Genomic DNA, 25,503 nt, shown 5'->3' with positions numbered 1-25,503 from the left:
GGAGCCATTGAGAACTGATACAGCTCTTCTCTGCATATCACCCGTGCGTTCTTCTTCTTGGCTATGCAACATTAAATAATTGGTAACTATTTCTCGTAAGCAGAAATCTCATTTTCTGCCTTTTTACATCCTTGGCTGCTTGCACAGCTGCTGTACTTTCAAAGCACATTCAAAGTGCATTATTTCCCTCAAATAATTCTGGACACTGTAGTTCATTAAGAGTTGCTGGGAATTGTAACTCTATGAGTGGTAAATTACAGTGCCTAATATCCTTTGAGGGAAAGAATGAGCATATGTGATAAGGTGTGTACATAGCCTTTATATAGGTAAAACATAAAGCTCAGTTAGTTCAAAATACCACAAAAATGTATCAAAATGCAATAATAGTTTTCATGCTGAAAACAATCTATTTGGAATGAGTAATCTAGAACTGACTTAAAGTACAGTACAAAAATCCTTTTGTATCATATTCTGGGTGCTTTCAAGATTCCCATGGAAGTGACTTGTCTAAACTCTAACACAACAGCAAATAATTTTTTTAAAAGGATGAAGGGATGGGATTTTAGGAAAGGCTTGGTCTGGAGTAGAAAAAGGAAAGATCACTCAACACAATCACCAACCCAATAAACTCTTTGGAACAGAAGCCACCTGACACGGCTCCTAAGAGAAAGAGTGAGACAACTTTCACAGAGAAGAAAATTCACTGGAACAGTTCCTGATTATTTTCTTTAACATTCCTTCCACACTGTGATCAGAGGTCCCTGGTAAAGTCACTCCCTGATTGCGAACTACACAGCTGTCAGTCACAAGATGAAACCCACTCATCTCTCTCCCCTTCCCCCTAGGCTAGTGTTTTCTTTTCATGGAGAGCTTGACAGAGCTTCAGAAATTTATCAAACTTGGCCAAAACAAAAATTTAAAAACACCCCACTAAGGTAGGCCTGAAGCCTTGAGACCAGCCTGCTTCACCTTTGATGATTTTGGACCTGCCTTGTCATGTATTTGGAAACAGGCCAATTATCTCTGAAGTGGGAACATTTCCCTCAGTGCCCCTTCATTCCCTGTTCTTCCAGCAAATGTGAGATTGTTGTGACTTAGCCTATTTTTCCACCCTCAGACATGAGGAAACTTTCTTAACTACCAATCTTAAGCAATACCTCCCACTCACCAGAACTGGGCTTCAAACTATGGCATGGGGAAGTATAGAAAATACTATCTTTTGCTGTCACCTGCTGGGGAGAGTCTTTCACCACAGCAGCTGTTTCTTTAATTCAGGACCGATATAACATTTGGGGTGTCTGTTAACACCCGTTTATAAGTAAAAGCGATCGCTTTAAATAGCACATAGTTTAATTTCATCCATGAACTCATATTTGCTAAATGCGTTTGGAAGAAAAAACAGTTGCTTCTGAAAGAAGGGGAAGCAATGTTTACATAAAGGGCTATGCTCTCTGCTTCTTAACTATGTTTGCTTTCTTACTTAATAAATAGCCACCAGTAGCTGAAGCTTGTCCAGTTCAGCTGCATTCCTTTGAAATGAACACATGACAAGTATAGGTGCTGGCTGTTGGAATTTCTGTTCCATTATCAGGCAAGAACACTTTGTCCCCTTTCTATTCACAACTGAACAGGGATAAGTGTATGCCCAAATATATTTTAGCTGTGGTCAGAGAGCCCGCTGGTGCTTGGTTCTTGCTGGGTGGCTAGCTCCAGTTTTGGCTTCTTTCCCAGGTCACTTTCTCATGGGCACCTTTTGTGTATTAAGGATTGCTCTCTTTTCCTGCCTTCCAGGCTTATTAAAAGACAAAGCAGCCTTCAATGCCAATGCTGAAATTTGCAGCCCCAGGGGAGTTTGTTGGCCAGTTTTTACAAGCCATGAAACATGGCACACTCCTCTTCTCTTAGCATCCAAGGCACAGAAGGTAAACTTGACAGCAATCTTTTATTTTTTTAATTCATTGAATTTCTATCCCAATCTTCCTCACAAATTAAAACAAACCAAAATATTCAAAAACAGCCAAAACATTCGCTTAAAACATCTTTAAAACAGTAGCAGTTAAAAAAAAAATTAAGCAATAGGATTTTTTTTAAAAAAAACATCATTATATGTGCTGATTACTTTTGTTTTCCCACTCAAACTCCTCAGTTTAAACATCAAATCCCTTGCATTCAAAGTCCATTAATTTCAGTTTGCCTCCTCTATGATTTAATTGGATATCGCCCTAATAGATTTATTCTGGCATAAGCTTTCATGGGCCCAAGCCTACTTCGTCATCATGCCAAACAGTTTTATCCACTAGCCTGCAAACAGAATAAATATCTCAAATAAGACGGGGTTTTGTGCTGTGCCACCTATGCTGTGATCCTGGTAACCCTATGTGTAGAAGCAAAACAGCATCAAGGTTAACATACACTGCATATATTGTTTGCCTGTGACTTGACCAAACTGCGGGAGGCAGTGGAAGACAGGAGTGCCTGGTGTGCTCTGGTCCATGGGGTCATGAAGAGTCGGACACGACTAAACGACTAAACGACAACAACAAATCACCCTGCAAAACAATGAAGCCTCCTTCATGTGTTACTCACACAATAATGGTCTCCACGTGTTGAAGGGGCATTGATGGTGACACCACTGGCCCCGTCCCTCAACATACAGGTGATGAGCAACTGCACCAGGTTTAGACATCTACACACACATCAGCTGATCACACAGGGTCTTTGCTGAATGTATGGACTCTGGGAATAGGGCAAGGGAGCCACATGGCATTGGTGCTGTACAGCACAGCCCTGCTACCTCTTCAACACATACAGCCCCCTTCATATCAGTGACATGTGAAGGCGATTTGTATCTGCTTATATGGCAGTAGAAGGGAGCAAGAGGGTGTTCATCTGCCCACCAAGTAGCTTTCTGCCTACATGCTCCACCCCACTGTTGGACCATTGGAAAGAAAGGCACTTTTCACATCTACTCTCACCCTCAGAAAGACACGTTGTGCCTTCTTGTCCTCTCTCAATATTTGTTTCCAGTGCTACCACTGTTTAAAGGTAAAGGGACCCCTGACCATTAGGTCCACTCGTGACCGACTCTGGGGTTGTGGTGCTCATCTCGCTTTATTGGCCGAGGGAGCTGGCGTACAGCTTCTGGGTCATGTGGCCAGCATGACTAAGCTGCTTCTGGCGAACCAGAGCAGCACACGGAAATGCCGTTTACCTTCCTGCCAGAGTGGTACCTATTTATCTACTTGCACTTTGATGTGCTTTCGAACTGCTAGGTTGGCAGGAGCAGGGACCGAGCAACAGGAGCTCACCCCGTCATGGGGATTCGAACTGCCGACCTTCTGATCGGCAAGTCCTAGGTTCTGTGGTTTAACCCACCCTCGTTTACATGTGCTCTATTAAAACTCAAATCCTGGACATTTTCTGAGGTTTAACTGAGGCTGTGTTCACACTCCTGTTTACTGGGCACTCGCTGCATTTCCAGTGCTGGTTTTTAATCTGTGTTCACATGGCATTATCCAAAATGTATATGTATCCTGTATTTTCTAGTAAGATACTGCTGTTTGGTGTATCATTTCTCAAACCAGCTTCATGCTGACTGGAGTCCTGAAACTGTTCTCTAACTAAGGTGTGAAAACGTTGGCATAGGGTAAAGACATCCCCTGCCTGTCAAGGTCCCCCTGTGTGTACACATAGAGAAACAAGTCTGACACTGATGAAACTGTGCTGATGTGAACAGCTCAGGAGAAAAGAATTGTGAAAGTCACCAGGGTGGGGGACTTCAGTGCACTCTAAGTCACTAATGTGAACGCAATCTTTATTACTGCATTGTCCTGTATAGTCTTGTATCCAGAAGAACTGTGTTCAAATCCCTGCTTAGCCCACCACAGAGATGCAGTAATGGGTAAATCTGTTCCTGCTGATGTTCCTGTTTATCATTCTGTTGTTAATTTGACAGCCAGTGTTTTGCAATAGTTCTAGAGTTGTCCTGGGATCAGAAAGACTTGAATTCTAGTTCTTACTCAGCTATAAAGCTTACTGGGTGATCTTGGACAAGGGTGCTGATGTGCCCTACTTTACAGAAGATAGTTCTCTATTTGCAGCACTTTCAGAGAACAACCCTCTGTTTGAAGGAATCCAAGACTGTGCAGTCCAAGTCTGATGTAGAGATAAAGAACCCTAAGAAAGGAGAGCCCATCAACTATTAGCATTTAGACAGTAGACTGAGCAGCACATACGGTAGGTCACCTAGTGATAGTTGTCCCCACCATAGGGAGATGTATTTCTATTTAAATTTTAGTAATTATTTCTAAATTTGCATCTCTACATATAAATTAGCATATGCAAATATTATGCAAAATCATATCTTCTTTTGCTTCCTTTTTTGGCCATAACATTTCCTAATTTCTGGCAATGCATAAGTGTAAGTTAGCAATATGTTCTGCTGCCTTAGGCTGATGCTTGGTTTTACTATACCATTCAGACACCTCTTCATCCTTTCATTTATTTACACAGACTCATAGTGATGCCTGGAGCAGCTTGTCTCATCCTGCAGCATGGCAGGGCTCACCATGGTCAGACTAATTTACTTTGCAGGCTAAAACAGGGTCAGCCCCAGATATGCTGCTGTAAGGTCTTTTTGAAGAACGGACATGCTAATAAAGTGATTTATTTTTTTTAAGTAGCCGCCTACTTTATCTCCTGCATCTTTCAATAAGCCACCTGATAACTGATGTTAACAGGTATGATTGCTTACTTGTTCAAACACAAATCTTCTACATAAACCTTTTGAGTTAGTATTAGCCACACCTAGACATACAGCTTGAGACAATGGACAAATCTTTTAACACTGACATTCCGTGTTTGTACAGGCAGCTCCTGCAGAGTTGTTCATTCTTTTTCAATCATAAAATCTGTCAGTGGATATTCACTTTTCCAACTTCTGGGACTTCCCCTTCAGTTTCTGTCAACTTTCCCCTCAATAATGTGAGGAATCTACATATAACTTGATGAAGAGTATGCATGGTCATAAATGTGAAGGGGCTGCAAAACACAAGTCTTCCAAGCTCCACAGACAATAGGTTCTTCTTCTTCTTCTTCTTCTTCTTGTCATCATCATCATCATCTTGATATATTAAAACTCCAGGCTGAACACAAAATCATAAATGAAATACAACCAATACAATTATAAATAATTGTAAGGAAAAACAAAACAACAAACCAAGTACAGGATCTGAAGTTACCATTTGTCACAGCCTCCATATATGTCTGACATGTCTAGCCCTGTTCCAATAAATTAAACTCTAAACTACATTAATATTAACATCCTGTATTTTTAGCTGGTTGAATAGTTTATTCCTTTCAATTTTGTTGTATTTCTGTTCTATTGATGTATGTTATTCTAATGTTGCATTATGGAATTTCAGTCCTTATGGTTATTGCTTTGAAATTCACTTTTGGATGATGGTGTGATGTATACATTTTTAGAGCCACAAACAAACAAAATTAACACAAGCATTGTTTGGAATCAGAGAGTCTTCATAAGTGTTTTCCTGGAGCTTATCAGATCTCACAGAACAAGTTAAGTCTCTTGTTGGACTAAATCAGTGTTTCATACATTGTTGTTGTTGTTGTTGTTAAATTGCTCTTTCCCCTGGCATTTATTTACAGTCAAGTGCTACCTTTGAAGCTAATTTTATTATAGCACAAAAGTACTAAATTACAGCATAAAACATCTCCTAATGTGAAACACATTGAATAATGATTCTCCTGCCACCTAACATTAAATTTTAACTTTAGGTAAGTGTGTATAGGATTGCATCCAGTTTCAAGGAAATGGCCACAATCCAAGAAAAATCAAAATCAATGAGATTAAGGATGTTCATCTTTGTGCTGGAGCTTCAGCACTGTATTAAGCATCAACATAAAGCATCAACATAAAAAAGCTTGTATCTTTATTTGTCCAGATAATGAAACTACTCTATCTTTAACATCTTAGAGCACCACCACCAGGTGGAAGAAGGTATCATATGTGTGTTACTAAAACATGCTAAAATATTAAAATATTTCTTTTAAAATACAGTATCAGGCAATATTTTGCTTAATTGGGAGCTACAAATAAAAGGCCTTGACATACTATCATGAATCACAACTTTGTGATTGTGAATACAGAAAAGTAAATAATCTAGAAACCTTCAATCTTTTAGGAGAGTTAAATCATAATATGACCATGTCCTGGCTTGAAAGATCTGTTCCTTTGCATCTTCATTTCACTTGGTTTATTATTAACTCAAAATCTGCAGCCACAGAAAATATTCACTAGGCACAAACTAGAGAAGGCTGAAATGAATGCGACTTGAATGCTTAACTGTGGGTGAGCGTGCATTTCAACAGAATTTAGGCATGTTTTTCTGGATGTACCCTCAGTCATGAAATCTAAGGTTAATTTTAATGCTCCCCCAAATATTTCTTTGCAAAGTGTATTAATTTACAAAGGTTTGGTTTCTGCTTAAATTGAACAGGAGATTAGCATCTTATGTTACATGATGTGCCCAGCTGCTAAAATGTAATTCATACCAAATAAAGCAGTTTGTGGCCAAGTGCCTTACATATTTTATCTTACAAATCCTTTGTATTTTCAAACTTTTAATTTCAGCTTAAATTTTACAGATTATCACCTGGGTGTTAAAATCTGTAGAATGGTTTGTGCTATTATAGCTGCAGAAGCAACTCGTGTGAGGCAAATGTATGAAGTCTGTTTTGCTATGGTGCCTGTTATTTGCAATCTGGTTATGGAAAGTTACTGCTATCAACGAGATGTACAAGTTTGTGCTGCTTCTTAAGTGAAATACTAGCTGGACTTTTGAGCACTGCCTCTGCTCTGCTCCCTTCTGTATACTGTGGAACTGCATTATGTTGTGATGCTATGCCACATCTGGAAATGGTGGCTCATGCTAGCTCAGTGGCAGTGACTAATTTTGGTATATTTGTACAAATGTGGAGAGAAATCAGGAAAAAAATAATTCTTAATGTTTGGCTCATTGAGGTAATTTCTAGGAGACAGATCTACATAAATATTTTTATTCTAATCTAGCCCAGACTGCAAGATATTTACAACTTGTAGATACTTAAACTGGAATAGAATCCAATTACTTGGCAGTGTAGGGAGGCCAAACTGAATAAAGTACTGCACGCAATTAAAGCAACTACAATATGTGGCTACCATTCTGTGGCTCCTCTGCTTTTTAGCTTCTGTAAGAAGCAGCTTGTACAGTCACAGGTGGCTACAGCCTCCATTTCCTTATTCATCACCTTGGTCCAGAGATGTGAGTTCACCATGTGCTGCCGGCAAGAAAAGGGTCCCCAGTGCCACCTTCAGTGACAGCAGCAGCTGACATATTCGACTAAAGGTTCCTGGTGAACTTGTGGAGTAGGAACGCCCCCCCCTTTTTTCACTGGCATTTTATTTGTTCTGCTTATCTTGTTCTCTTTATAGCACTATACTACAATTCTCCGTGTAGTTAAGTAACAATTTGCACACATTGCATATATTACAAAGCAGCCAGTGGTGTTCTGTTCAATGCAACTGCTGCCCAGCATGCTGTTTTGGACATTGTTCCTCAGATTCTTTCAGAATGTCCCTATCGGCTGGGATTCAATCACATACTGCCAGGTTCAGGTTGCACAATTAAAGTTTATTCAGAACTCTTGTGCATTGTTTTCTCCTGGTCTAAACCCAGAAATTGATTGCATGAAGGGTCTGTGCCCACCTGAGGAATAATAATAATAATAATAATAATTATTATTATTATTATTATTATTATTATTATTATTATTATTATTATTACAGCTACAAGACACTCCTCAATACACTCTGCCCGTGAGTGCTTTGAGCATCCATAAATGACCAGGTTCAAAGGCGGCAACCCTACGGGAACGACGGTTACCAACCTGTGCAACTGCTTGCCAAGTTGATGCTGTAACAATTAGAAGGCAACGGAGCCTTCTGAGAGTTGTTGGGGACGGGAGCCAAAAGGGGTGTGTGAATCTGAGCAAAGAGCTATGAAGCGTGTGGGCAAATGGGAAAATAAAAAAGTGCTACGGAGAGTCGGAGGCTGCGCCCTGGCGGTTCTTGTAAAAAGAAAACATTTTCTGAAGATGCAAGGTGGCAGCTTCGTTTCGTGTTCCCATGAAGAAATGGACTCCAAAATGTATTCTCAAGTGAAGTCTTATGCCCTGGCTCTTCACAGCAGTGCATCATTTGCCCTTTCCCTCTTTTGGCGCCTTAACTTTAGAATCCTAGAAACTTGGGGTGGTTCTGGTCATCCGTGCGCCCGCGCGGGCGGTTTCACGTTGCCTTTTAAGTCCACCTGGAGCTCATCAAAAGAGAGTTGGCTGCAGGGTTAGGGGACGGCGAAGGAGCGCCAGCTGCCTTGGGCACGGCCAAATAAAAAAAAGAAAAAGAGGGTCGGGGAGTTAAAGCAAGGCGGCGCTTGCCCTCAGGGCGCCGGGCTGCGGGAGGGCGGGTGGTGAGGCGACGGCGGGGAAGGTAAGAAGGTGGGTGGCTGACTCGTCGTCGCTAAGAGCGAGCAATCCGCGCCCAGCTTCGTCGCGGCCCTGCCTTCGCGAGCCTGGCTTCCCGGGGCTGGCAGAGCAGGACGGAGGAGCCGCCCAGCGCGGCGGCTGCCCTAGAGGGGAAAAGGCGGAGGCGGGAAGGAGAGCAGCATGGCGTGCTACAGCGGGGAATACGTGGTAAGGGGGCCACCACTCGCAGCCGGCAGGGCGCTCAGCCTGAGGGGAGTCGGGGGGCGGGAAGGCGGCGGCGCTGACAACCTCAGTGGCGCGAAGTCTCCTGAGGGGAGAAAAAGGCGGTTTCGGCTGCCGCTGCTCCTCCTCCTGCTGTTTCCACAGGCGACCTCCGCCTGCTCCGAACGGCCCCCGACGAGGCGGTCGAGATACCCAGCCAAAACTTTCCACTTGAAATTCACTTTTCTTCCTCAAGACTCCCATGGCGGCGCGTTTCCCGTGGGCTCTGCCGCCTCCTAGGCCGACAGGTGCATTGCTTTTATCTCTCCTGGAGTGAAGAGGCCTCCTTCAACGCTTATCTTTTTATCACCACAAACGGCACATATTAAGGGGCCGCCACAGGAAATAAAGCGCGAGGGGGTAAAGGTTCAGAGCATTTCTGATCTGGGCAAACTTCTGTGACGGTTCTCCCTCAGGGATGGTTCCACAATAGTGTTCCTCTCTGGAATCTGGCAGTGCAGAAAAATGGCAAATCTGCCCTGAAAGCATTCTCTAATGAAAGGAAGTAAATCAAAATAAATAAATGTCATGTAGCTGCTGGCTGTGTTTTTTTATACTGTGCCAGCAAAGTCAGCCCAGTTTTATCTGTCCCAGAGGAAGCTATCTTTGGAGTGGTTTGTTTTGTTTTTATGTTCGGCATCATATATTCGGGAAACATGGGGGAAGATAGATGCCGCCTGCAAATGATGTTGATGCAGGTAGCGAAGTTTTCATGACATGTAATCAGATCATAGTGTAAACACACCCATCTGAGAAATACGACACACCTCTGTGCAGTCATGGGTTTTCATACTAAAGTGAATGTAAATGTGTTTGTATTTGCCTAGAATGGAAAAATAAAGTTCATTAAACTGTACTGTGAGATAAAGTTTCAGAGAAAGATAATATCCATATAGTAGTTTACATTGTTTGGTATTGCCCAGTGAACAGGCGCTCAGAACCAGAGTGTGGAAATAGTTGTTGCACCAACACAAGTTCAGTTTCCCATTTAGGTATGTCTATACAGTATACACATGACCGGAAGCTGTACGCCAGCTCCCTTGGCCAATAAAGCAAGATGAGCACCACAACCCCAGAGTCGGCCACGACTGGACCTAATGGTCAGGGGTCCCTTTACCTTTACCTTTATACAGTATACAAGAGTGAGAAAACTGAAAGAGAAAATTTGTGCTGCCATTACTCCTGTCAGGCCTTGTGACCTGTAATATTTCCCCACATCTTCAGAAAGGTAGGATACTACCATGGATTGAAGGCAGGCACTGGATGAATTGTGAGAATTGTGGATTTGTGAAGTGAAGGACCCTTATAGACACACCTTTTGTCTCTGGGTATTTATACCAGCTAACTACTACACCTATCAGAATTTTCCCAGGTATTTCATTACTTAGAGACAATGCATGCTTTTAATAGAGTGGTGATTGGCACATTATACAGAGGCTAAATTAAAGTCAGTGGCAGAGATTACCACACAAGAAGACATGTTGGCTACATAAACCTCTCTGTGCTCTGCCTCCACAGCTGGTGGAATGCCAGTTACTTGAAACTACAGGACGGGAGAGTACTCTTGTGTTTGAATCCAGATTGCCGGTTTCCCATGGGCATTTGGCTGGCCACTGTGAGAACAGGATGCTGGACTAGTTGGGCCGTTGGACTGATCCAGCAGGCTCTTCTTATGTTCTCTAATTTTTAATGCAGCATAATTACATCTCCTGCCAACCTAGCAGTTCAAAAGCATGTCAATGTGCAAGTAGATAAATAGGTACCGCTCTGGTGGGAAGGTAAACTGCATTTCCGTCCGCTGCTCTGGTTCGCCAGAAGCGGCTTAGTCATGCTGGCCACATGACCCGGAAGCTGTACGCCGGCTCCCTCGGCCAATAAAGCGAGATGAGCGCCGCAACCCCAGTGTCGGTCACAACTGGACCTAATGGTCAGGGGTCCCTTTAATCACATCTAAACATGCATTGTGTGGTTTCACTAAATGCACAGAAGGTGGAGAGCTTAAAAGCTCTTTTTGTGCAGGGCTTTTCCAGCATGGAATGCTCTCACAAGATCTCGCTTAAAAGTGCTCTGCCTTGCTTGGGCAATGCCAACTTGGCATGTGGCTCCAAAAAGGTAAGAACGCTCACACAGGGGCCATTTTCCAAAGGGGTGCGTCAAATATAAACATTTTTGCATATATGTGCCATCCCCGGAACCTGACCCCCATGCAAGACACAGTCATACTGTATATCTATTATATAATTGCATCATTATATATATTTAAAAATTCCAGGTTTCTGAAGATGGGTTACCTGAACCAAGAAAGTGGAGACCGTTGATGTATAGGAAATGCACAGACCCCATTTGGTTGATGATATTCTTTCTCTTTTGGTCAGGTTTGGTAAGTACCATAGTATTCCTGATGAAATGGGTGGTATCCAGTGAAACAGTTCTGCTAGCACAACAACTTTTGGCTACACAATGGAACTTCCCCTCCCTCTCCTCTCCCTGTTCACTCCCATATTCAGTAACTTGAATATGCCAGCAAAGGCACAACAAAAATGGGTCAGCTGCATATTCTGCCATTGCAGGGTGTTGGACTAGATGATCCTCAGGGTCCCTTCCAACTACAGTTGTATGATTCTGATTCTATGAAAGAAAAAGACCTATCCAAACAACTTGTTTTTCTGTTGTGAGGAGGCAGGGAGTGGGTTGTTGAAAGACAATGGGAAACCAATCAGATAGTATCCTGTGCTTTTCAGTTTTCACACATATGCATAGATATTGAGTGTTGTTGAGCTCATGGGAAGAAGTGCTAAGATGTGTCCTAGAGCATTTCCCCAGGGAACCACTGTTATTATTTATGCAAAGCTCAGGCTCAGTTCTGTGTGAGTTAACCTCCTTGCTGTTGTGGAAAGAAGGAGTTCTTGGCAGATAACAGCAACTCTTATGGAGAAAAGAGGCCTGCTTTGGATTCCATAACAGTGACAGATTTCATATGTATTCTCATAGATGTTTATAACTGGCTACGCTATAACAGCTGGAGCTGCAGAAAGACTTGTGTTTGGATATGACAGCTATGGAAACATATGTGGTCGGAAGAACACTCCTGTGGTCGGTGCACCATTGTCGGGACAAGATATGACGGATAAAAAGTGAGCATGTTCTTATTTCAAAAGGCTGCAGTGTTATTAAAAGCTATAGCAAATAAAATCAGGCCTTTGGCTGATTAACATTCTATTTCCTTTTAAATGTGTTTGTTTTTGTTCTTGTTTTTTATTATGTATTTTGTGTTCTCGTTTTGTATTTTTATGTTGTGATCTTATGCCTTGTGATCTTTGGATGAAGGGCAGTATAAAAACTGAATAAATAGTAGTAATAATGATGAGAATAGTAAAATGTAATCAGTCAGGAATACATAAATGATGCCTAAAGTAATAATTGTAAATGCCAATATATTGACTTCAATAAGGTTGAGATATCCTATATATTTTAGCTGTTTACAAATTTATTAATTATTTACATCCTGCTTTTCGCCATGTAGGACTCAAGAGTGGCTTACAGCAATAAAAGATGCAATGTATGACATTTAAAACAAAAATGAAACCTCCGAAATGTAGAACCTCAATAATTTTAAAATCTCAAATTATATTTTTTAAAAAGGATTCCTCGCTCCCAAATCACTGAAATCCCCTAGGACAAATATTGGGAACCTGAAGCCTAGAGACTGAACGTGGCCTTCCAAGTACTTCTGTCTTGGCCTTTGGCCTCTCTTAGTAAGACATGCCCTCATTCAAGCCACATCCACCCTCAGCAGGACACAACACTCATCCACACTGCTCCAGAGTTACCAGAGTGCTTTTGTCTTGTTGAAATATGTCATTGAACTATGATAACACCTATTGCTTGCCTGGATGGAGGGATGTTTGTGGCTTTTGTGTGGCTGTGCCCACAGTTGCCTCTGGCCATGCCCATGACTGACCTGTCGCTCCCAGATGAGAGAGAACATGTTCCTTGGGCTCAAAAAGGCTGTTCTAGGGTGTAAATATTACTCCCTACTGGATCAGCAGTAGACTTGACCTTATATTTTTACTGCAATAAAACTGTATTGTGTTCAGGGAAAAAATATTTATTTATATTTTGTAAAGTTTATATGCCGTTTGATTGTTTTAAAAACCCCTCAAAATAGTTTACAAAAAAAAACACCACTTTTATGTGTTTCTAAATTTAAGAATTGTTTTGTATAGTAAAAACAGGTTGTTGGAGAGGCAAGGTGAAAATTTAGTTGTTTGTTAATGCGAAGTTTTCTTGTTCTCTCCTAGATTTGTTTTCTTTTTGAATTCATGTGATTTGGAAATAAAAAATCTCAAAATTAATTCAACTGCATTGTGTGTATCGAGTTGTCCGCAGGAGCAGCTTTCTTCCTTGGAAGAAATTCAATTTTTTGCAAAAAATAACGGTATGTGGTAAAGTTCTTTATAGTCTTTCTTTCTTTCGTAATAACCTAAACAGTAAAAAAATAAAGATTTGACTTGACTTGACATACATATTAAAGGGACAATATTAAATAGACATGCGGTTGAAATGCATGTTTGCCATCATCTTGATTATAGTTGTGTAGTCATGTTTTAAAGTTGCAATCATATACATGCTTACATAGGAGAAAGTCCTATTTAACTGAATGGGGTTTACTTTAAAGTAGATATGTGTAGAATTGCACTGTTAATTTGTTCAACCACTTTAGCCTAGTGCACACTTATTTTTTGCTAACTAACTTCTCCCCTTTCCCAATGTATATACCACTGGAAAAAAGAGCATTCCACTTCTATATAAATGCTAAAAACAATAGTACACTACAGATTCAAAAAGGCAAACACATATTTAAAATAACATAAAAAGTACAATGGCCAAGCTCCAAGAAGCTACTTTAGACGCACCAAAGGCTTAAGGTTGTCAAATGGAATTTTCTTACTCATTTCCCTGGAACGACAACCCCCTGTATGCAATTGCACTGTCTGCTTTCAAAACTCCTCTTAGTTTCAAAAGCAATTTGGAGAAGAAACATATGCAAAGGTCTCTTTGGCATGCAGAACTACATGCTTAGGTTTTGGGGGTTTTTTTGTATTTTGTCACACCATTATTATTATTATTATTATTATTATTACCCACCCTTTACCATAAGGTCTCAAGACTAGTCACAGCAATTAAAAAAGGTGCATTAAAAACATTTAAAAATAAAATACAGTCACAAGAATAGGGTAGGTCTTAAAAATATATATATCAAGTGCCAAAGGCCAAGGGAAAGAGGTGAATCTTTAGCATTTGATGAAAACAATGCAATAAAGATGTCGGACACACCTCTTTGGGGAGGAAATTCCACAGTGTTGAGCTGCCACAGAGAATGCTCTCTCCCAGGCCACCCCCTCATCACACTTATGAGGGTGGTGGAACTATCAGGAAGGCCCCTGAACCTGGCTGAAGGGTTGTTTTTTTAATTGCATCATTATTCTGTTAACTAGAAATACCAGGAATTTGAATGGGGAACCTTCTGCATGCAAAGCATTTGCTCCAGCATTGAACTATAGTCTGCCCTTTATCTCTAATGCATCCCTCTCCAAATGTCCTTTGGTTGTGCTGTGGTTATTTCTCCTTTGTCCTCTTTAAAGATCAGCAATTCCCTGTTTGTTTGTACTACTTTATCCCATTTATATGACTTGTATCTTTATGCCTATGATATTCCCCAGCCTCTACAGTATTTCCCTGAATAAATGTTGAATAATAGCACTTGTTGTAATAGTAGTAGCACCAACAGCAGTGGAAACCTTCAGTTTTTAGATAATATTCCTCCCATGTTTTGTATGCACCTTAAGAACTATATAGTGATATTTATTTATAGACACATATAAACAGTTTAAAAATACTCCCAGGGCTGCTAACAAAAAAATAGTTAACCGGATACAAAATACAATACATAAACATTAAACAAAAACAGTCAAAGCAGCAGAAGCGTTGACAGCCATTATGCTACATTATTGTAGCACAATGGAATCATCAACTCTCCTCTGCTCCAGAGGGTTGGGGAAACTCCCAGAATAGATTTAGGGGTGCGTGGAGGGAGGAGTGGGGTAAATGTTTCATTGTGCAAGGAGAAATCATTGCACTGATGGAATGTTCACCTAAGCGCTATGTTGAATACAACCCAGCATGATTCTCAAAGTACCTTAGTATGGATCTTAAAGTTTTGAATAAGAAATTGAGAGGGGAAAGGTGCCTAACATATGGCTTCATAATGTCCTGATTACTTTCATGTATCTGAGTATATCCATCCTGCAAACTTTAAATGTGTGGTTGACTAGATACATGTTTAAGAATGTGATAGTAGAAGTAACTCTTAGAAATAAATCTATTATATTAACAGAATACATTTAGAATGATGAAATAATGAGATTTAGATTCTCTGTTAGGACCCACAAAACATTCCAGAGGTGACTTACATATAGCAAATATGTATTTAACTGGTGTTTACCCCAAGAATCTCCTGATCAGACTGCCGCTGTGTGCTCTATCTAGGACTACTGTTGAAGATTGCTCGAAAGCTGCAACTGATGCAAAACTCAGCTGCTAGATTGATTTTGGGTGTTAGCCACAAGAAGCATATAACACTAATTGCCTGTGAGATCCATCAGTTCACAGCTTGTTTCAAGGCTAAATTCAAAGGACTACAGCCCACCTTTAAAATCCTTTAGAGTTTGGGTCCAAGATGCTTAACACAGCATCCCCTCCTGTATTTATTTGATTGTGATTAACAATCCAACACATTTAGGTTAGTGGAGAAAGCTTTTTTGGTAGTGGCCCTGCATTATTCAACCAATTGCTTACTGAAATTTGTGAGATTCAGATCCTTGGCCTTTGTAAGTAGGCTTTAAAGACCTATTTAATTAGACAAACTTTTAGTAACATGCCTATTTTGCTTTAGTGGTTGCTGTTTTCTTCTACTAATTGTTTCTTTAATTTTTTTATTGTATCTTAGTTTCACTGTAAAGTTCTTGCTTTGTTATACTGTGTGTTGGAGTGGAAGGTGGGCTATAAATTTTCTAAATAAATAAAGCTAAGTTGCATTCACATCCTTTCTAGTTTCTTTAAATGATAACCAGAATGTCTTTTTATGTGGGTTTGTTCTCTGTAGGTTCTTGCCTCTGTGTTTACAATTTGAATGTTACCAGTTGTACATATAGTTTCAAAACTGCTGAGCTTTGTCCTGCCTTACCAGTTCCGCCAAGGTAAGGAATAACATGAATAATATTTTGCCTAAATGATAGTTTTTCATTCAAAGCAATCAACTACTTGTTTATTAATTTTTGAGTTTCAAATCTTGGGGGGAAGATACTGCAATTTGAATATTGTTTCTAATTTCTGCCTGCTTCTTTACTCAGTAATTCACTCAAAGTAAAGAGGTGCACTTAGAGACAGCATAGGCCTCCAGCCCCAGTCACCTTAGTCTTTTGTGGGGAAGGGTTTTTCCTATTCTCTCCCCATACAGATAATTATATCTCAATCAATTTAATAAAATATGAAATTTAGAAGATACACCAGATCTAAATGTCCCCAAGTAGTCCAATCCATGCATGCAGAAACCTCTATAATGGCAGAAGTTAAAAGACTTCTCTTTGGCATTGCATTGCCACAGGGTATATTGTAGGTTCAGTGAGAGCGTGGTTCCCTTTCCTCCCTAAATTTAACACTGTGTTTGAAATGCTAAGCCCAATGTCTTGTCTGTCTGTTTTAACCTTCTAGTGTGTCTTTCCCATTGTTTAATCGATGTGTTCCACGAAATGCTAAGTGCTATTCCCAGTTTGCTTCTGTACTGATAAATGTGGTTAATGAAGTGGATATTTTTCATCGGATTCTGGGTGGGATTATGGCAGGAAGAGATACAGTCATAGGATTGTGCTTCCTTGCACTAGGTAAGCTAATAGCTTTATTTTATATATATATATAACAACACTGCAGCTTTTCATTTAAGAAGTGAACTGCATTTATTATAATTGTAGTTGAAGTTACTGGGTCTTATTTAGTATATTGCACTATATTGTATGTCATTGTTGGTCAGGTAAAAGTTAATTGCAATAAGAGGTGCAATTTCTTGAAGACCTCTGAGGAAGAATATTCTCTAATATTGGGTTTAGTTATAGAATCCAGTGATGTCTGCCTGATTAAGCAACAGATCTCCGCTTGTACACTAGGACTTCCCCTTCCTATCCTACACACTAGGCTCTTGCATGTCCACCAAATCTAATCTAGCTGTTCCCCAACCTTCTGGAGCAGATGTTGGGGATGTAGAAGGGTTACAAAGTAGAGGAGAGGAAGGAGTTGTGCCCTTGCACACCTAGAAATCTACGTGAACAACATGGATGCTACCCTCTGTCTTGTGTGGAATTAATATGACTCAGTGGATTGCAGGAGGCATTTGAGTTTTTATTTTAAATGATTATTGAAATACAGAAAAGACATAGAGTTGCTCTCCTAAAGCAGCCATTTCAGAATTTACTCTTTATTGCACTTTCAGAGTTTGGCAGTTGCTATTTTGCTACTGTCAATAAATTCAATGTACATTATTAATCCTTCATACTTATAACCCTCTATTGTGAGCGATTAATAAAGAAGATGTGGGAATTATATAGGACAGTATTTTGCTTAATATCTAAAAAGCATTAAGCAGACTGCCTCAGTATGAATGAGCAGCTTGTGAAGAACAGAAGGCTGATTGTGGATTTCTAGCACGATCAACCAAGAATGAATGTTGCACATAGTAATGTGACACTGATTTGGATGAGGCATTGAAGCAGCCAGAATGCCTATTCTGTATGGCATCAACAAACATAGAAAGCAGGGTAACAAGAGCTGTCAAAATTATTAAAATCAAAGGCTGCAATCATGCTCACAGTAAGGCTGCTTAAATTCATATGGGTTTATTGGTAGTTTGGCAGTGATATCGGCAGGAGCGCTGTGAAAATCTCTAGTCACATCTAAAATTCCCATGTAAACCATTTAGGCTGCAATCCTGTACAAACAACTCCCCGTTTGCACTTGGGTTGTGTTCTGGGTCATTCCGTGTGTAAGGCTGTTCCACTTCCCCTTCCTGCCCCATTCCAGGGCCCAGAACAACATACGTGCTGGCGGTCATGTGTCAGTTTGGACATGCGCAAAATGGTCACTGCCTGTACATACTTAACTGGATTAAGGCTGGTTAAACCCAGTGGGGCTTACTTCTGAGTACAAATGCATAGGATTGTGTTAGTAGTCAGCTTGATTAACAAGTCAACTATAGTAACTTTTTTTTCTCCACTTGCAGCATTCTCTATAATAATCATGTTAGCCTTCAGATTCATCAGCGTGCTTGTGATCCATATTTTTCTTACACTACTTATATTTGGATTATTATGTGAGTATTGATCCTTTGAGTATATATTTTCATATTTTTGTGTGCATCTATATCTATCTGCTAGGATTCAAATTACTGTGTGCAGTTTCACATGTATGGGGAGGGCTCTTAATTTCCCTCCTTAAATGTCTCCTCTTCAAAAGTGCCCTCAAATTTCAGGGACCCTCGAGAACAGTGTTTCCCAATTGGTTGTCTGTGGTAAAAGGTAAAGGACCCCTGACAGTTAAATTCAGTCACGAATGACTCTGGGGTTGCGGCGCTCATCTCGCTTTATTGGCCGAGGGAGCCATCGTACAGCTTCCGGGTCATGTGGCCAGCATGACTAAGCCGCTTCTGGCGAAACCAGAGCAGCACACGGAAATGCCGTTTACCTTCCCGCCAGAGCGGTATCTATTTATCTACTTGCACTTTGACGTGCTTCCATGGTACATACCCATTAACTATCCAGGACATTCTGTTACATAACTTTGAATCAGCAAGAGTTTAAAATCAAAGGCCCATACATCAACACTACTTTATTTCAAGCTTGCGAGTATAATTATATATTTTTAAGCCCACCATTTGATGCCAGTCTGATTTTTCAGTTTCATGGGCGCTGCAGATAAGGCAAGTATACCTAGGTAGTTCGTGTCTTTCAGATGAAATAAATAATGCCCGTATTGCTGTATTTATTCCAGTTGTTTCAGGAATCATGTGGTGGCTGTATTATAATTACACCAATGAGCCCAGCATAGAATTGGAAACAGAAAAGGAAAACATGAAATTATTGTTTGGATTTGCTATTTTATCTGCAATCATTACGGTAAGACACTTATCACATAGTCATTAGCATTTTGTGGGAAATTTGTTAGCATGGGGTAAGGTGAGGCTACCTCAGATGTATATGATAAACTGAAACGCTACAGATAATTTGACATTTTTGTTTGCAAAAAGCACCTCATGTCTCCATCTGCACTGTTGCAGGTCTCTAGTAGGCAGAAATCAACAACTTCATTGGCCTGCACAAGCCACTAGAGCAGGCATAGGCAAACTCGGCCCTCCAGATGTTTTGGGACTACAACTCCCATCATCCCTGACCACTGGTCCTGTTAGCTAGGGATGATGGGAGCTGGAGGGCCGAGTTTGCCTATGTGTGCACTAGAGACCCCTGAAAAACTTTCTTCTCCAACAGCCACTCAAACAGTGAAGGCTGGGAGTAGTGGGCTGCACATGCTTATGTACGCATTCTTGCATTTCACACCTGCAGACATATGGAGGCACACAGCCCCCTGCCCCAGCTGATCTATGCAGATCAGGCAAGGATTGTGGTTATCACTTTCTCTCCACACACCAAATGATCCATCTGATGACTGGAGAAGGTGTGATTTGCATCCCCATGAGGGTGCTTGGCTGCCTACCCCAGTGCTAGGACTACTTAATTTTTTTCCACTTTTTGCTGCTGGTCAGTCAATGGGGCCAGAAAAAAATGCTTGGCAGAAATAAGTAATTATTTCAATGGGACCTGCACGCAACTAGCTTGTTCGAGACTCAACTCAGCCATATTATATGGCCTAGTGTTGAATGTGAAATGACCCATGACACAATTAATGGAGCCATTTGCAAATTCTAGTTTATGATTTTCAGAATTCAGTAGTTTAGTATGTTTATATATTGTTGATAGTGTTACAGTAGAATTAAAGATCACCATTTGCTATTCTTATATTCATGTTTTGTTGTAGTAGAGAGGAAAAAGTATAAAGCTGCTGCATAGATGAATTGTAGCACTGTGTATTAGGCATCTGTGAGACATCTTCAAATTAGATCAGTGTGGATTTGGGGGTCTCAAGAGCCTCTAAAAACATGTGGGAATCTCACACGCTGGCATACCCTGTTGCTGGCACAAGGTGGCATGCTAGGAGAAGAAGCTTGTTTTGAGTGTACCTTTGCAAAACTTTTTTTTTTGCAGTACACTGTTAAAAGCTGAACCTTTTGCTGCACAAGAAACGGTTCTGCAACAAGGTGCAATTTTGTATTCCAGTAGTATTATTTTTTACCCATAGATCTGACAGGCCTCTTTTTTATCTCTGCTTCTGCTAGGGTTGTTCTGTAGGAACTAGAAAAAAGTTCCTGAACCAAGATTGAATGACCTTAAAATCTTAATATTTCTCCATCCCAAATGTTATTAATTTGTTAACTGAAAATTTTTAACGTATTGTTTTTCCTTTTTTGTAGGTTATTCTCATTCTCCTGATACTGATATTAAGGAAGAGAATTCACCAAACTATACAGCTCTTTCATGTTGCCAATAAAATTATTGGCAACGTCCCTTCTTTGTTCTGCCAGCCACTTTGGACTTTTACAATACTTCTTTTCTTCTGGGTGTACTGGGTGGCTGTGTTACTTAGCTTAGGAACTGCAGGTTAGTAGACTTTTTTTCCCTGTGATACCAAGCTATATCAAGTATTTTCTGTTAAATATGCACTTTTTGATGGTGAAATATACACACGAATGTGAATGTATAAGTGTGTTTTTAATTTTTTTGTATTTCAACCATAGTTCCTGATACGTGAAAGGTAAGTCGTCTGGCACATTACTGAGGATATAGAATCCAATCGTGTTAGATCCTAAAAATATTTGGTTTGTGTTGACTTTGTAAAACAGCCCTGTTTTCTGCTATAAATGCTGTACCTGCTTGGCTCTGTTTTAAGAATATATGTTGGATATAGTTGCCACAAAGGTGCTGATGAGTATCATACAACCATTTTAGTTGTCAACTAGAATTTATCCAACTCTTCTTAAAGCATGTTCTGGGCCATGTGGTTTTATTTCCCGTTTTGATTTGCTGCTCTTGGCACCATTATAAAGGTCAGCATTTCCTGGCAAAACTGTATTTACTTTCTCTTAGACACATTTTAAGGAGGCTTGGGTGGTTGTGACCTTGAGTTAGAAAGGCAAAGTTGATAAATCCATGTTGTAGCTTATTGTTGAAACAACACAGTACAATAAGTGTACAGTGGTTTGATTTAATGCACCATACCTGCTAAAGAAATATTTTGCTTCTGCTGTATAAAAATGTGGAGAGAATAAAATGTGTGCAGATGGCACGCAAAGTAATGAGGAAGATTACAGCACAGTAGCCCGATTTGCGTCTTGCAGCAAGTCAAGCTATGGCTTACTGGGACCACACAAACATGAAGGCTTCTATAAGGGGAGCTTGCAGCCACTTCATTCCTTCCATATATTTATTGTTCGCTGGCCATGCTGAGCTAAACTCGAGGTTTGGTTTAGCATGTCATCCGAACCTGGGCTTCTGTGTCAGTTCTCTCCTCGCTATCCCTGAGGTCTGCCCACGGTTGTGGGAGTAAGGTTGACCTACTGGGACCTGCAAATGAGGCCAATATAAGTGTCAAATCAGAGGCAAGATGCTAGAGGCATCATTTCCCTTTCTGCAGAGTGTCGAAAAGGGTGCCCGTTGTTCTAGCTGTCAGTTTGTATCTGTTAATATCTGTACAGTTTTAACACGCAAGCTACAATCTGCTTTGTAGAAGTAAAAACAAGAAAGAGTCTTGTGGCACCTTCAAGACTGACCAATTTATTATGCCACCTTATTGTGTCTGCTGCAAAAGACTAACATGGCTGTCACTCTGGAAAGTATGTACAAGTTGTTGCCAAAAGATCAACTTTTGTTTTCCTTCACCTTTAAGTGACAAGCGAGCAGTTATCAGATTTAATCCGGCCCTGTTCAAGCTGTTGCAGTGCAAAACATTAGCTTGATGTAATTGCTGCAAAACTAATTCAGTTGACATCTATGTATTTTAAAAGTCTGCACATAGAACAGCATTCCTGGACAAGGTCACAGAGTCAAGTCTCAGAATTGCTCCTCACTCAGCAAATATTTCCATTAAGTACTCATTGTGCTGTATCAGGTGTCAATAAATTCCCCTACTCCATCTGCAAACATGCGTTGGCATGAGATAGTGTTAAATTGCTGGTATATCCCTGCCCATTAATGTTAAGTGTTGCAATTGTGTCACATTCCAAAATGAGTCCACCTTCCTGCCTAGCACTGTCTGCCCTTTACCAGAAGATTTCTTCACCCTGCTTTTCTAGTCCAGATGACCACTTTCAGGCTTCCTTGAAGAGTGGAAGGCCTTAAATAAAATAAATGTTGGCACAACCTTCTACTTATAAAGAGTCCTGACAGGTTTGAACAGCATTGTAACGTTGAATGCCAGGCCTATCATTTCCATGCAATAAACTAAATCATTAGCAAATATTTACAGAAAGCTATCAAAAGTGCAACATTCTGAGTGGAATGCAAGTTGTGCTGTGACAAACATTCCATCTGCGCAAGCATTTCACCTTGCCATTTCACTCCTGCATGCTGTTCTGGGGATTCTCCTGACCACTCTCCCAAGCCAATTTCAGGGAACAGACAGGATGTTGGGAGGGAGAGGGGAGCCCTGTTGCACAAGCAAAAGTCTTTGCACAGGGTTTCTTCTGATGGGGGTTGCTGGGTAAATCCCACCCTCTGCACATTGTGGTTTGTAACTATTGTTTGCAAATATGTGCTAATAAGAAAACGTTCTGGAGAATAACGTATAACTGATTCATTAGCTCTCTTCAGGTGCGCCAATGTAGCAACAACACCCCGAAGTCATCCATCTTCCCACTGCTCTCAGTTGGGCCAGTCCACCAGGGTTTATATATTTATAATTCTTAAAAACCCATTTAAAAACAAATCAGCTGAATTATATATATATATATAATAATTAATCATGGTTAGAATAGTTGAACTAAGGAAAAGTACATTAGATTCATGTCACCATTTAAAAAAAATAAATTTGTTTGTCGAGTCATTACATTTTTGTGTGTGTCTTGAATTTGTAGGCAATGCCCAAGTTGTTTCAAGAGGTCAAGTGGAATACAATATTCGGTTTGGCATTCGATACATGTGGTGGTACCACTTAGTTGGGCTTATCTGGACAAGTGAATTCATTCTAGCATGTCAGCAGATGACTGTGGCTGGGGCAGTGGTTTCTTACTTCTTCAACCGGTATGTGCAGCATTTATCTTCTTGCCAGGAGTTTTATTTCTTAGTCTTTATTTTCAATCTGTTGTGAAATAAATTGTTTTCTTAAAAAGCCACGGATGGTTGGACTTTGAAAGCTAAGGCTACAGTCCTACGCTCACTTATTTGCCTGGTAGTAAACTCAGAAATTACTTTGAGTAGTATTGGAATGAAAAGTTGGTTATTCTGACATTGTTAGAGATGAACTGCAGCAAGAGCCACTGTAGCTTAGTTAACAGACTGTAAACTAAACACTTTTTATTTCAAATGTGAACTAGAAAGAACTGTGAACTAAGCAGTTCTTACTTCGAATGTCACTACGGTATAAACTTAGTGGCTGCATTTGAACATAATACACAACCATAGCTTAGTGCTATGTGAGTGATATTCGGGCTCATGCACTCTCCACTCATCTTCTCCAGTGTGTCTGTGGAGGAAATCACAAGTATTTGCTTCAGTTTTCGTTTAATTGTAATCTTTCACTGAATGGTTAGTTTTATCTGTTGTTTGTCTTAACAAACCAGCTTCAAGCTATTGTTCACGATCTTGAATTGATTAGGTAAAATCATAGTTCAAACTAACTTTAGTTCCTGATTTGGGTGGCTTGACAAACAACAGTTAGTGGGAAACTGAAGCAGATTGTTTAAGCTACTGTTTAGTGTTCTGTCCAAACCAGGGTAGTATTTTATTTTATGACGGCTACTATCTCTCAGCCTTGATGTGGAATAATGAAACTGAACTACTTTGCTGGCTTGTTGTAATGATTACTCAGATAATATGTGTGAAACGTGTTGAACTCTCTAAAGTGATACATAAATGCTTTGTAAGCGAAATGTGCACCACGGGTCTCTTAATTGCGTATGTATGAGAGTAACTGTGAGGGATACGGCCATTGCTGTATGTTCTAGAAGTACCAAGGGAGCTTTAGCTTTAGCCAGTGGATGAGATCTAACATAACATTCACACAAGGAGTCAGAAAGCTGATGTTGTGCAAGCAGAAGCACACAAGCTTAACTGTCATGTTGCACAACCCTTATTGTTATTATATATATTTCATAAGTGCAAGACACCTATTGGAATCAGCTGAACGAAGCTTCTACTAGCTGTTGTGTGAGCAGGCTGCCATAACTGGATACCCCATGCCTCTGGCACCAATAAAACTGCAATTCAAGCAGTATTTGTTCTGTTTTATCTCAGAATGGACTGTCTAATAGCCGGGATTCAGTCATTCCAGAATAATTCATGTACTGGCAATCATTTGTAAGCTGATTTTCCACTTCTCTCTCCTTTTGTGAAGGTGTTAATCAACCTTCAAATTTTTTGCACTTCAAAGCTATAATTTGTGTCATTCTGTACAAATATTATCTTTAATGACCTCTTAACAAGAACTCTGTTACATTTTGACAAATAGTTTATTTAAAGCCTTTTTTATTTTTGTGAAATTAGCAACTCATCCTCTATTACATTCATAAACTTTCATTTTCTACATGCCATACATAATACTGTTCTTCTTGCAAAGTGATATGTTCTCAGCTGTCTGAAGTAATTTAGATCCCATAAGAGGGTAGCTTGTGCAAGCAATTTTTCATACTTGAAAAACCTGTCTGGCTTGTGCAAGCTTGTCTCTATGTGTGAGGCTGATTTGTTGGGTTATGCCCATTGTCAGTTTCACTTTACATATGATTCATTCTTTAAATTTTGAATGTTCCCAAATGTTAGTGGTGTAATTCCTGCTTTTTTAAATACCCACTCATATAATGGAATGAGTGCTTATTTGAGGAATGTTGCCTTTGGGAAGAAAGAATGCTACTGGCATTGTCAGTTGTGAAGTAAGGTTGAGAATGGTAGGTGTTTTTAGAATGTTCATGGAGGTATTTGTATTCATAGTAGTTCTTCCAGCACGTTTTTCTGCTTAGGAAAATCACTGTGTGCTGATTTCAGTAAGAATTTGTTTCAAAATATCACATTTGTCTCTCTACAACATATGTACTGGGCTTACATCATGCTGTTAATGACAGACTGGACCACTAGAGGGCACAAGAGGCACATAGACTGAGCCAAGGCTCTGAATCCACCTCAGAGCCCATATTGGTCACCTCACAATATTTCTCAAACTTGGGTCTTTGGCCGTTGTTGGACTACAACTCCCATCATCCCTGACCACTGGTCCTCCTAGCTAGAGATGATAGGAGTTGTAGTCCAACAGCAGCTGGAGATCCAAGTTTGAGAA

General features: G+C 40.2%; 2 protein-coding genes across 6 annotated transcripts in view; one reads left to right on the top strand and one right to left on the bottom strand.

The window, feature by feature from the left end:
* SLC44A3 (solute carrier family 44 member 3) overlaps positions 1-25,503 on the top strand; it is a 100,887-nt gene that overhangs the window by 60,550 nt on the left and 14,834 nt on the right. For 3 of the 5 annotated variants that reach the window (XM_081008636.1, XM_081008635.1, XM_081008637.1), the window contains 9 exons: positions 11,075-11,182; positions 11,794-11,936; positions 13,104-13,240; positions 15,968-16,061; positions 16,576-16,745; positions 18,134-18,223; positions 18,901-19,025; positions 20,435-20,621; positions 23,093-23,258. In XM_081008636.1, the coding sequence (XP_080864762.1) occupies positions 11,120-11,182; positions 11,794-11,936; positions 13,104-13,240; positions 15,968-16,061; positions 16,576-16,745; positions 18,134-18,223; positions 18,901-19,025; positions 20,435-20,621; positions 23,093-23,258 (1,175 nt within the window). In that variant the 5' untranslated portion in view covers positions 11,075-11,119. Of the gene's footprint in view, positions 1-7,846; positions 8,208-8,269; positions 8,749-8,998; positions 9,051-11,074; positions 11,183-11,793; positions 11,937-13,103; positions 13,241-15,967; positions 16,062-16,575; positions 16,746-18,133; positions 18,224-18,900; positions 19,026-20,434; positions 20,622-23,092; positions 23,259-25,503 lie in introns of those variants that run through there. The other 2 variants (XM_081008633.1, XM_081008634.1) reach the window with 2 other exon arrangements.
* ALG14 (ALG14 UDP-N-acetylglucosaminyltransferase subunit) overlaps positions 2,094-25,503 on the bottom strand; it is a 133,171-nt gene continuing 109,761 nt past the window's right edge. The window contains exons 6-7 of the mRNA XM_081008846.1: positions 3,372-5,081; positions 2,094-3,029 (exon numbers count right to left, since the gene is read on the bottom strand). The gene's annotated coding sequence lies outside the window, so the exon portion shown is untranslated. The remainder of the gene's footprint in view (positions 3,030-3,371; positions 5,082-25,503) is intronic.

This window comes from Podarcis pityusensis (assembly GCF_964106645.2).
Source record: "Podarcis pityusensis genome assembly, chromosome: 6".
Classification (NCBI taxonomy): Eukaryota; Metazoa; Chordata; class Lepidosauria; order Squamata; family Lacertidae; genus Podarcis; species Podarcis pityusensis.
Note: the sequence above shows the minus strand (reverse complement) of the source record. Positions and strands in the feature narration are given on the sequence as shown.